Source organism: Sylvia atricapilla, chromosome 1 (assembly GCF_009819655.1).
Source record: "Sylvia atricapilla isolate bSylAtr1 chromosome 1, bSylAtr1.pri, whole genome shotgun sequence".
Classification (NCBI taxonomy): Eukaryota; Metazoa; Chordata; class Aves; order Passeriformes; family Sylviidae; genus Sylvia; species Sylvia atricapilla.
In genome coordinates, this window is record NC_089140.1 from 69690996 (window position 1) to 69704426 (window position 13431).

A 13431-nucleotide genomic window follows, 5' to 3' on the forward strand; every position below is an offset into this window, starting at 1 on the left:
AGGGAGAGCATTGGAACTCCCCTTTGTTCATACAGGTTCCTGAGAGCTTAAACCTGTTTATCCCTGAAAGGCTATATATTAAATCACGCAAAAAAGAATTGCAGTAAACGAATTTATTAGGTCAGTTTCCTGGGCAAATATTCACATTTTTATCTTGTCATTTAATTTACTACATTTGCAGTAAGTTAATTCCCAGTTGGCAGATGGCCTGATCTATTTTGCTGATGTTATATGACAGTGCAGTATATAAATATAACTATTCTCTTCAGAAGTAAAGAATAGGGTGACATAATTCCCATGTTACTAACATATTTCCCAAGCAAACAACCACAGCACACTGCTAATACCATGTGTGCTGGATTGTTTGCCTGTCTTTTTTAAGAGTATAATTTCACGTAGATCAGAGATATAAATGTACTTTTCACTTTTGTATTGGGCTAAATTTTCACCAATACTTATATTAATCAGCCACTTACCTTCCCTCTGACACTTCTTCATCATCTCTTTGTTCTGCCTTGTCTTCCTTTTGGGAAGGAGCTGGTGGTTCCTCAGCACCATTTTCACTCTTATCAGCATTTCCCTCTTCTTTACTCTCTTTCTCCTCTTGCTGTTTCTCAAGCGTATCTTCAGGCACCTGATGTTCCTTCGTTGTCTCCTCATCTGCTGGGGACTCACTCTCTGTCTCCTGCACAGTTAGTTTTTGACAAGCATCATCAACAGCACCTTCTTCCTGCTGCTTTTCTAGAGTGATGGATTCCTGAAAAGAGTTTCTCCTATATACATAATTGCTTTCTAAAGGCAAACTTTGTTCTTTCTCCTCTGACTCCTCAGTATGAAATTTGGGAGGATCCACTTCAAGCAGAACGGAATTTTCCCTCTTGGCATTTTCCTTGTTGAGCTTATCAACTTCTTCTTCCTGAGAGCAGGATTGACTCTGCTGGGTGTCCCCATCTACAAGAGATCACAAAGTAATCTATCAGTGGTTTTCTGATAGTCAGTAAAAGTATTAATGTAGGGCTGCACACTTAGCATAACTTCTGTTGAATTTTGAACCAGGCACTTGATTCCCTCTCCCACTTTCAAGATCAGTACAAGTGTCTCCTAAGCAAGAACAGACTACTTATTTAAAACTGGGATCTCATGGGTCACAAATGCATTCTTTGAGACACAGCACTAGAAAATGTTTTTCTCATTCACTTGAAGTTATTATCAGCCAAGTCAAAGTTAATAAACTCCTCATGCAAAGCACCTTATCGAGCAGTTGGATACCCTGTGCTCACTTATGCTGATGAACACACATGTAACCCAAGCAACTTCACTGGAATTGCTCAGGGAAGTCATGATGTTTCTGTGCTATTTCTTAGGAACTAGAGGTTGATCAGAGAAAGAAATAGTCTAACCTGTTGAATCTGGTGGCTTCTTTTCTTTTGTTTCTGTTTCAGTGAAATGTGACTTTTCTTTGATGACCTGTGGAGAAGACAATTGACACATTAATCAATTTATACTGTGTACATATTGCATTGGTCCTCATGAAATTGCAGCCTGATTTTTTTTTTTAGTCAAATGCAAATACTCTGTGTTCTAACTCACACATTTCCTATAAATCATGGTCCTTATTTTAATCACTACAAGCCGATTGAAATGATACCAGTGCAAAGCAAGAGAAATTATCTTGGTTGTAATCAGCATCGGTGTTGGCATAGAAACAGCCTAGAAAAGATTAGGACTGAACCTCAGAGACTAAACCAAAGAAGCATCCAGAAATCAGCTGCTGCCCTGCCCTAAGCTTTGCTGTTAAAAAAAAATAAGTTAAACCAAATCTCAGAATATTTATTATTCTAGTAAAATGTTCAGCAATGATCTTGCCGACCACTTATCAAAAAAGTTCCTTGCTGTTTCATCAACATATGAAACAGCATATGTTTCCACCAATTCTTTAATGATGCAATGATTCATTAAGGGCTGACAGAGACAGTAACCAGTAATTGGAATGTAAAAGCAGTAACTTCAGCTTTGTACCCTTCTTTGACCTACATTTTGCAATGTTGCAGTGACATCTAGAGGTGCTTCATACCAATCCAGGTCCTCAAAAAACCTCTGCAATTACTGCTGCCTTTGTGGATATTAACTGCTGTTTGTATGCTGTGTGTTCCGTGTGTTTTTTCTTGGCCACTCCCAGACTTGTTAGTAGGGGACCACAGCACAACATGATATCTGCTGTTCCTCGGTGCTCCTTTTTTCACCTTCTTCCTCCCACAATACTATGAAACTGACACTGTCATTACTATTATTAGATCCACACGGTGTGAAAAATGTTTTCACCTCAAAATATTTTCCATAGGGGCTACCAACTAAAGCAGTATTCTACATATCCTAGCAAAACATACAGGTCTAGGCACTTATATTTTGAGTGTCTTAACTATGTGATCAGTCCCACAGCTCTGGGCACCAGCAGTCCTATATACTCTACTTTTTTTTATGCTTTATTTTTTTATTTTAATTTCATCAAGCTATGCAGAAAATAGGCATGAAATCAAAGCAATGTGTATCCGCTATAAACAGAGTTCAAGGGAAAGGAAATTCCATGAGAAGCCAAAAGAGTTGAGACAAACGGGATGTAACTGCATGGAGGGATTTCAACAGGACTTGCTCAGAAAATCTTGATCTGCAAGGGACAAGGAAATTGTAATATGAGCATAAGAGCTGAGACTGACAATTATTTTGGATGCAGTTTGTCACAGAAAGTTGCAGGCCACAAAATGAAAAAGGCCACAATACAACAAGGTAAATACCTTTGAAATATAAATCGGAGCCTTGTTCCCACAGAACTTAAATATAATGTAATGTTGCCAGATGGAACACAGGGAATCAACCAATGCTCTAAAAAGCACTAAAAATAAATAAATAGGGGAAAGCCGCAGACTTATTTATTCTGCACTGTGTTGGCAATTAGTAATGCTCTCGCATTCCTGTAAGTATGTCAGCCTCTCCATACCACTGAGGACATCAGCTCTGATCAAACACAGTCAGCTGAGCAAATAACCAGAGAAGTGGCCTCCAAGCTCTTTGATGCATGAGGCCAGATTTCACTTCTGCATTCAGAATTAATTGCAGACACACTGCACTTCCAACTAAATATTGCTGTAGTTTGCAGGTGTGAAATACAGAAGCCAGCTTTTGAAAATCTGTCTAGTGGAAGGAACACTGGACAGTGCTGAATATCTGAGACTGCCAGGGCATTACATAAATTACTACCATGTTTATTCAAGCACCATTTCTGATCTCTGACATTTCACCAGCAGATGAGGAGTTCATACTAATTTAAATAAAGGAGAAAAAGTCAAACAAATGAAATATTTACTGATAGTCTTCAGAATCAATTCGCAATAAATATAGGGGCAAGAGTGCACGAGAGTAAGAAATACAAATACAAGGACTAGATATTGAAATACTTGCAAATACATGAGTAGTCTGTACATGAACAACCCAGTTTTCTCTACATTTTGCTGTTTGTAGCAACATGTAACTTCAACTTGTCAAATCTTGACCTGGCAATAAAATCAAGACCTTTTGCCCATTATTTCTTCCCTCTTAAGGGTGGGGGCTCACCAGGTTCTCTGGAGCTGACAGAACTCAATGTATCCTTCCCAGCCCAGCCACAGGCCGTACAAAGACCTCCTTGTAGTTTCTCAGGGGGATGTGTGACATGTAGCCCCAGGCAGCTGAGCAGCTGCTCTGAGAACCCACAATTCCCAAAAGCCATCATACTCTTTGAAAATCTCATCTGCAAGGTGTGGTGGTTTGTTAAAGACAACTATCCCACCTAATTACTCTGTATACCACCCCTCTTCCCTCACTCTGTAAGAGCTTTCTTAAGTGTCTTTTTAATTTCATTTCTAATAATATTTTATTTATTTATGTATTATTCTTCCCAAACTTAGGTAACACGACTTTTTACAGTCTGTATTTTCTAAAATTACAGTAATCAATATTTCGTAGTAGAAAACATTTCTCCTCTTTCTTTAATGACTTGAATATGTAAAATTAGGTAAACAGCACTAGAGTAATTTTTTCTAGTCATACAAGACAATAAGCCTCCAATGAATTTTACATTTTCATTTCACAAAAGGTTAAATATGAAAGTTTGTGTTGTGACCCTGTAAAGTATACCACAGCAAATAGGTGTCTGTATCTACACAATTTTGTATTGTGTGTTCAAAAATATTTTTCTGGACCTAAACATATTCTTTCATAGAGTATTGCCAGACCCTAATTAAGAGAGACAGAATAAAAGCCCAGGTGATGGTACAGAATAACGTGAGATAGTCCAGAGGCTGAAACTTCAGTACAGACAAATAGGGAAAAAAAAAAAAAAAAAAAAAAAAAAAAAAAGGAAAGAAAAACATTTGGAAATTATTTAAATTGACTTTAGAAACCTGCAGAAATCAAGCAAAAACCAATAATATATATAAATATAATAAATTCTAATTGAAATTTCAAATGCAGCAAGAAATTAATGTCTTTTATAGACATCTGGCTCCTTTTTAATGACCTCTACATAGTTAAATTCCTTCTTTATACTGCAGCAGTCCTGCCCTTGGAATGTTTTTTTAGCTAACTTTAAGATTTTTTTATTCGCCTAATAAAGCTCTTTGATTCTTTTCTTCCTACTGCAAAAATTCTTGTAATGAATGGCGTCATGAAGAAGCCCCAACCATTCAGTTAGAGGTCCTTTATCACCCCACCACATTTCATTTGATACCAAGACATTATCCTCAGCTTCCATGTGCCAGTACCAAGACACAAACCTTTGCACGTGCCTAAACCACATTTTAACCATGTCACTTTCTCATATTCTTGATAGTTTGCAGAGCTGTATTATGGCAAGATAACTTGGTTTGGTGCAACATCTGATCACCACTCATTTATCAAAATTATTAAGTTACTTGAGATAGGCAATTAATGAGTTTCCCTAACAGCCAGAACTCAGCCATGGGCTTTGCCATGGAGGGTGCTCCCAATATCTCCTCACCAGTTCTCAGTAGAGTGCAGAACACAACACAGAGACCTTGGGACGACCACATGTGTGGTGATGCCTCCTGTGCCATCCATCAAAGCTGGAATCCATCCCCACCTGCTCTCTCATGTTCCTCTTCAAAACATACATCTTTCTCCCCTCCAGCAGTGTAAAATATTCAGTGAGAGTAATCTTGATACAAACTTATAAATGCTAAAAACCACACACATAGGAATTCTGCTTTTATTGGCAGGTGGTACATCTGCTTCCATGTCATTATTTTTTGGTACACTATAACAACTGCTGTCACCTTCAGGTAAAGATTTTGACTCTTGCATGATTTTTACATAGCTCCTTGAACTAGATAAAGAAATCATTCTTCTGTAAAATCCAAACTCAGTCCAAAAACATCTTCTAACCTCACACAAAAAATAAGCTCTGAACCATGAGAATCATGACTCCTCCAATACAAAATACAAGAGAAGTTCTATGTGACCTGCTGCTCCAAAAATATGTAGGTAATGAGGTAACAACCTCTGCATGAAAAAACAGAACAACAGAACAACATCATCCTAGGGCAGAAGATAAGAATCAGTGAAGACAAAGCATTGCTCATTCCCCACTACAATTTGCTGGCATCCCACCCACTGTGCTGGAGAAGCTGTGGCTGTCCTGTTTCAAATGGATGCTTCCTCCTGCCAGGCCATTCTTCTCAAAAAAGAGAAGAACTCTTACCCTGAGAAGTAGAAAATGTTTTCATTCAACCAGGCTCCTGAAAAAGCCCATGGCCCCAGTGAAGGTGCAACAGGTTGCACTAACAGTGACGGGTTGATTTTAAACATCTTTACTTTTGTCTCAATATCTAGTCACTGTCATTATCAGGCCTAAGAAGGGCTTTGGAGGTAGATCTTTTAACTGGAATTGACTGCTTTACTTTTAATATCTCCGGAATATACAGAGACCTGCAATACTCACCAATAAATCTGAGACTACCAAGACACTGACTAGGATCAGAGCACTCAGAGTTACCTGGCTTTGACACATGTCCTTTCATTGTATCTGGGAAATCAAATCAACCAGTCACAGTTGTTTTTTGAGTTTTTCATCTAAACAAATCAGGGGCAACACCAGGCAAGCACAAGCACTGAAGAATTCAGCTGCTTTTATTACCAACACATTGGAAAGCATCACATTTCTCCCTTCCCTGTATGGGAATTTCCCTCAATTTCCTTAAAAGTGTCATGACTGACAGGGTGCACGTGTGCCTCATATGCACCTGTGCCATAACCCCAAAAGTCTTCCATGTGCTACTCTTCACATTTTTACCATTACTGTTAAATGGAACACCCTCCTAAGTGGGTTCCACTATTGTCACAGTCAGAGAAAGGAGGAAAAAAATCCAACTTGAAAGCCAAATCACTGGCAGATCTTTTTAACTGTGGGCATAAACCACCCACCTGTCAAACTACTCAAACAATTTTTTTATTACAGTATTCGTTAAGTAGCCTCAGTGTAAAGAGAGTATTTCTCAACTTAACTAACTCAGCTAAGCCAAGCAGGCAATGGTATGGATGGCAAATATTTCCAGACTTCATGAACTGCTCTTCCTAAGCTTTTCTCCAAAACCACACAGTTGGGAGATTTTTATCCAAAGGGTTATAAACTTAAGAAATCATCTCCTATAGCTTTGATGATCCACTTTGAATTGGACTCCAGAAATGCAGGTTTCCTAAAAATTTATTTAACAAGACAATTTGGGTTGAGGGGAAACACCTGCTTGGGTTTTTTTTAAATTTCCCTTTATAGACAGACTATGGTTCTGTGACACCTCACCATGCAGAACCCAGCTATTGAAATGTGGTGAGGCTAATTCCAGGCTCTTTTGGGGCTGCTGCTCAGCCACCCATCTCTTCTCCTTCTTTTACTGATGCATGGGTATGCAAAACCCAGGGTGCTGCCAGGATGGCACCAAATCAGTTGTGTTTCAGAGCAGTCATCCTTGTTATTAAAACTCTGTGTGTTGGAGACCTCACACTGAGTTACAATGGCACTCTCCTACCAGAGGAAATACTCAGGCATGGTACACCTACACTTTGATAGCGGCTGAGAGGAGTCATTACCAGAAAACTGCCTAAATGTCTAGGATATCTGATGACAAAAGGTGAATTTTAGATGGCTGCAACAGACAAAGTCTTCCTCCCTGAGCAAATCCCTCCTACTGCTGACTCACCTCTTTGAAGAACTTTCTGCTTTGCCAGGACTGCTCTCTGACAAGCTGCCTTGCTTAGCTTTCCTGCACTTACCAGTTATATCTTTATCTTCATCATGAGGTCTCCCTAGTTTTGCAAAGGAATTGTAATGGATTCCTACAATAGTCGCTCTAACACATAGGCATTCATGGCATGCCCCAAAAGCCATGCAATGTGGCATGTAGTTATTTAGAAATTAGCTGTGTCTACTTTGATTTCACACATTGTTAGAGCTGTAAAGACAATAAAATCCCAACAGCATTCAGGAAGGGATCCTATGCAGGGAACATTGTATCACAGACAGCAAGTTCTGAGGGTAAATGGAAACAAAGTTAATCAGCATTATTAATTGAAAAGGCTTGAAACAACTCCCACGACCATCAGTAAGGGAGAGAAGAGGGCAAAACAAGATGAAAATATTGTCCTAAGAAACCATACCAGTTTTTTGACTGGTAGACAGTCAGAGAGAGAATTTTAACTGATATACTACAGCTCACTCAAAAACTAAAATTCTTCTACCAAGAATATATTTAAGTAAAGGCATCAGTCTTAAGGGAAAGAAGAGCATTCCCAAGTGTAATGGCACCTGGGGGTGCTGACCAGCTGCATTGGTGAAGCAACAGACAACCCATCTGCTGAGATTCTGCAGAAATCTCTACCCCTGAAACCACCAAGTCCAGCAGAAACTCTTGCAAATAGATGTTTAAAAAAAAAAATCCTACATATCTGGCTGAAAGATGAAAAATACACAGAACATGGCCATTTTAGAGAGAACTTATATAATACATAAGGGATCTGTTAATGTTTGAAGGCAAAAAGAAGGAATCTGAACAGTTATAGACTGAGACTGAATGGATCTTAAAACACATGTGGCAAACAACAGTTTCATTGTGGGCTTCTACTAAATCAGCCAGTGACCTGCAATTGCAGAATGATACTTGCACAGAAGGTACAGAGAGTTCAAGCACAAAACACAGCTCCCACCACTGGTGTGTCTTTAGTCTGGGAAACAGCCCCAAACTGCTAATAGTTGTTATTCCTACAGCAAAGCTTGTAGAAATGTCAGGAAACCAAAGTTACAGACACCTGCAGGCAAGTGTTCAACTCCATTTTATGATGGCAACAAAATGGATTTTCTGACTCTCCAGATGAGTATTTGCAGGTTAATAGCATAGAATCTCTAAACTCTTTAATTTGGAGGAAATAAGTGAGATATTATATTACCTTCTTTCTTTATGAGTGGAAGAAGTAGGACTGAAAATGGAGTTATAGACAGGAGCATTTTGCAATAGGATTATCACAGACTACTTAAAAAGGTGAATTTGAGGAAAACCTCAAGGCTTTTAAAGACGCTTACTGTAGAACTGCTGATTTCCCTGAGTGGCAATAGTGACAAAATAACTTAAATGACAAGTAATACACACTACTCCTCTCAGCCATGTGGTCATAAGGTCATGCTGCACTGAGTGGAATATGGCTGGGACATATTTGGCAGCATCGACAAAGCATGAAGTGTCTCCAAGCTACACCATATTACAACTTTAACCCAAACCAGAAACAAACTAAGCTCCTGTATGAGGCAGTGGGGGTATTTCAGGATGGCAGTAAAAGGCAGGAAAGCAGAAATTTTCTTCAGAAGAGAGCAATCCCTATACTTTGCAAATGCACAAAATGTGCCTATGAAGCCCATGATTAGGAAACTGTTCCAGCTGCTGCTGATGCTGGGAGACAGATCACGCACCCCAGCTGCTTATAACCCTTCTTTATCTCTCTCTCATCCCCCCTCTTCCCTCTCTGTTCTCTCTCCTTCACAACTCTCTATATAATATGGCTCTGTAAAAAGAGGCAGTTAGGAAAAAATTAAAACCCAGTACTACATTAAGCAAAGAGCAGCACATCTCTAGAGAAGAAAGGATAGAAAGGCAGGTGAGCAGTATGTCAATACTATTCACTGCCTTTTCTGGTTGTACCCATGGCCACCTACTACACCACCTACTGGTAATTCTTTCTTAAATTATGGTGGGATTATTTTGCAGAACCAGGCTGAGGACAGACAAACATTTTGCAGATATTAGGACCAAGAGATGGCATTTAGTCATAGCTGCAGCAGGGTGGATAACAAATAGGAACATCATCCAAAACATCTGATCACCTCCAGTAGTGGATAGAAGTAGGTATTGTCCTTCTGAACTAACTGCAGTGAATGGATTGACTTGTTCATGGCCATACAGAAATAGAACAGGACCATGCATGTCTAACAGGATTGAAGGGTTGCTCAGTATTGCCACAAGAAGTTCACTTATGATACAAAAGACATTGTTCTTGCTGCCTAGCAGCTTGCACTTCTATGGGGTCAGCACTGTTCAAAATTATCATCATGTGGGACTAAGAGATGGGAACAAAGACTGTGTTAAAAAAAGCAAGGATTGGTATCTGCACATTTGGGTAAATTTGTTCATTGCTATGTCACCAGATATTAGTCATGCATTTCAGGTGTGAAACTCTGCAAGGGTGAAATTCCCTATTTTTCTATTCATTTGCTTTTCTATTAACTTTAATCACAACTAATTAAAACATATAGAAAAATATGTAGATCTAATTCAAATGGAGGGAAGCACGAGCAACCAACTTCGCAGTGTTTCATGGACCAGTATTCTGACTAACTTGCTCAGAGACCTTGTTCTTTCCCTCTCACCCAGAGGAGAGTCTGTTTTGCCCTAAGTGCTGGTACACACTGTCTCTTGCTAAGCTGACAGCCAAGCTCAGCAGTCTCTGCTGCAGGATATCATTCCACGTTCTGTTACTCCTAATGCTGGGCTGACTTCAAGTCTGTTTTTACTTAAACTTAAGATGACTAAGTGTTTCCCAAAGCCAGCTGTTGTTCACAGGATAGCTTGGAAATTTTATGATGGCCCTTTTCTAATAAATCAAACACACTGAAAGGAGGTGATGACAAGCTAACATATGCATGCTATCTCATAAAACAAACAAAATATAAACAACATAATAATATCATCAGCATAATTCCAGACATGCTCATGCTGCTTTTCCTAAGCCCACATGCTAGACAAGTTCCTACCAAGTCCACTCAACATCACCAAGAGTCTGCCTAAACAAAAATGAATTAGTGAGGGAACTACAAATGTAGCTGCTGTTGGAAAAAGACAGAGACTCCACTTGCTTCTCTCTTTATGGGGTCCTTGTCAGTAGGCTACCTCTGTTTCCATCATAAAGGCCCCTTGTCTTTACTTCCAGGTATTTTATAGTCCTGAATTCTCCACGGGGAGCACCTGCATCTTTGCCATCCTGGCTCCCCTCTGACCTGCCAGGAGGACAAACTCCCCCTGTTTTGCTTCATCCGCTGGTTCCCACAAACTCACTAGCAAAGCCCGAAAGGTCCTCTCCTTTCCCCAACCCTGTGTTTCTGTTGCAGAGAGTCTTGCACCTACTCCAGTCTCCATTAACATGCCAGGTCTGCTTCAGTTTACATTTATAAATAGTTTAGATGAATATGTACTATCACTGAGAGAAGCAGGTCTCTACCAGAAACTGCAGTGACAACAGCATTACAGAGATGACCTGTAGGTCTCACTCCAATTGGGCTGTTACAACAGATGCTTTCATTGATGATTTGAAATTAAAAGAAGCTCTAAACGCAGATGCTCAAAATAAATAATATTTTCTTATCAAAGTAATTGTATAAACCAAGAAAACCTCTCTCCTGTTGAAACTCCTTTTTTTAAACCAGTCCAGTCTGATGTTCAAGAAGGGCCTGTAATGACAATTTTTGTTGTCAGTCTTCCCTGGCAAGGAAACTATTTTTCTCTTCAGTTAATGATGCTCTGGAAACAAGGTTGCACAATTTATATCCTTACAAGGTGACAGATTGGCCAGTTCAGCTGACAGAGCTTTACAAGATGCTCCTCCACTGCTACTCAGCGCTGACTGATATTTTTATAGTTTCCTTTGAAGGCTCAAATGCTTCTTGTCTATCTAAGATTTGGGGTTGCCTTAGAGTAACCAAGCTGGAAAGCACATGGTTTGCTGACCAGGCCATTCTGAGTAATATTGGGTGCAGTGCTTCTTCTCTTCAAGGAATGCTGTTTCCTGTAATACCTTCACATGATGTTTTTCCTGCTCAAAAACTTTAGAAAAACAAACCCAAGAACTATTCTTTAAATGAATCAAAGAGTAAAGCCTGCATGTGACTTTTTAGAAGAAAAAAAACCTAAGCAAAATGGAACAAAATATGAAAAGCAACCTTTTTGGTTCACTGTGGGTTAATTAAATACCAACATACTTTGTCAGAAGAAATTGCTAAATTTTCTTAACCAGAAAAGAATACTCAGACTACCTTACATGAACTTATTAGAGTCAAAAGAGTCTTTCAAGAGATTTTTGGTGTCTTTTAATCTGAACTTTAAAGAACACGATGAAACACTCATTATGGTAACAGAGACATTTTTTACCCAGGGAAGTTTACACAAGCCACAGCTCCAGTTACAGTAACCCTATCTCAGATCCCAGTTTAGAAGTCCCCTAGTCCTCACCAATGGAGAGAAATACCAGATCAGAACAGCACACTTAAGATGTTCTTTGAAATAAAGGACAAACATATGTACATGCCCTGATCCAAGGAGGCTTTTTACCGGTTCCACTAATCTCTAGACCCTGGTGCTCATAACACAACTGCTGCAACTTGATTCCCCCAGGTAATTATAAATCCAGAAAGGATCACTGTAAAATTCATGGCTAGGACCCAAGACTACTGAAGTCTGTCAATCTTTTTTATGTTCTTTGTTGTTATGTTTTACAGCTGCAAAGGAATAACTAGAAAAAAAAATGAAGGTGTGTATAACAAGTAGATTTTTCTATATTTTTTCCACTGAAACTTGCTCAGCTTGTTCTTACATTTTTCACTTTTAGAGCACATTCGGATTTTTTTCTTAAATGTCAACAAAAATGAAAAAGCTGAGCATGTAGCAGAACATATCCGTAGCTTGCAATGATTCCTGCCAAGATGAAACACAAACCTGGGCTCACCTTTTCGTTTTTCTTCTTGAGCAGATCACCAGCTGTTGTCTCCGAGAAAACATGCATCCTAAAGGGATGTCCAGCTCCTGCCTTGCAAACTTTACGTTTTTTAACATGATGTTTTACACTTGAATTATGAATTATTAATGTTTTCACCTTCTCTATCAGAGGTCCTACAAGTTTCTGCAGTCCAGAAACACTATGTTCAAGTCCATCTAGCCTTTTAACCTGCTGCTCTGCTTTCCTGTTTATATCATAAAGAGATTTTTTCATTTTAAGGCAAAGTCTCTTCATTTCATTATTTCTCATTTTTCTGTTTCTTTCCATCCTTGATCCAGGTTCAGATGTTTCTGCCTTTACCATCTCCATGTCTTTTTCAATGCAATAAATTTCATGAGAAACACTGTTAAGCTTCTTAAGGATATTGTCTTGCAGAGTCAACAGTTTATCAATTTTCTCTTCAAGGGAGGCCAACTTCACATCCATGACGTTGAAACTTCCAGATGTGCTGACATCACTTCTCTCAACATGAAGAATTTGAAGAGGTTCCATTTCATTATCTGGCCCTTGGTTTTGCAAAGTGTTTGGATCGAATATTTTGGCCAAGTTGTTGACCATAGGCGTAGAAGAGCTCTGCCTGCTGGATGTGGTCATTTTGCTGATTTGGGTATGGGAAGGAAAGGCTCTGATGATCAGCTGCTTGAGGACAATATCAGTTGCAAAGGCTTTCCATCCAGGCTGCTCAGATATACAACCAAGTTTGGCAACTCCAGCTCAACTAATTTATAAGCTACTCTCATGTATTTGACTAAAACAGAGAAAAGAGACACCCAAATTATTTAGCACAAAAATGCCTTTCATCCATTCTTTTCTTTACACGTATATATATCTACTTCCAAATGAAGTGAATGAAGTTGCATATCCTAAATGCACTCGGTTCAGTGACATCAGCCCTAGCAAGGACCAAACTATTTGCACTCCAATGGCATTTGACAGCAAAAAGGCTACACGATACCTGAGAACCCATTAAGGGTAGAGAGACTTTGGCAGTGGTGTTGTTGCTTTTCACAAGCCTAGTATACGTAATGTGATCCCTGCTCTGAAGAGAATAAGGGTCCTTACAGGGAACTT

At 39.2% G+C, this 13431-nt stretch overlaps 1 protein-coding gene across 5 annotated transcripts in view; it reads right to left on the minus strand.

Moving 5' to 3' along the window:
- MYLK4 (myosin light chain kinase family member 4) overlaps window positions 1-13431 on the minus strand; it is a 164103-nt gene that overhangs the window by 113374 nt on the left and 37298 nt on the right. For 3 of the 5 annotated variants that reach the window (XM_066325509.1, XM_066325478.1, XM_066325493.1), the window contains exons 1-3: window positions 12310-13172; window positions 1401-1467; window positions 477-951 (exon numbers count right to left, since the gene is read on the minus strand). In XM_066325509.1, the coding sequence (XP_066181606.1) occupies window positions 477-951; window positions 1401-1467; window positions 12310-12954 (1187 nt within the window). In that variant the 5' untranslated portion in view covers window positions 12955-13172. Of the gene's footprint in view, window positions 1-476; window positions 952-1400; window positions 1468-12309; window positions 13173-13431 lie in introns of those variants that run through there. The other 2 variants (XM_066325487.1, XM_066325501.1) reach the window with 1 other exon arrangement.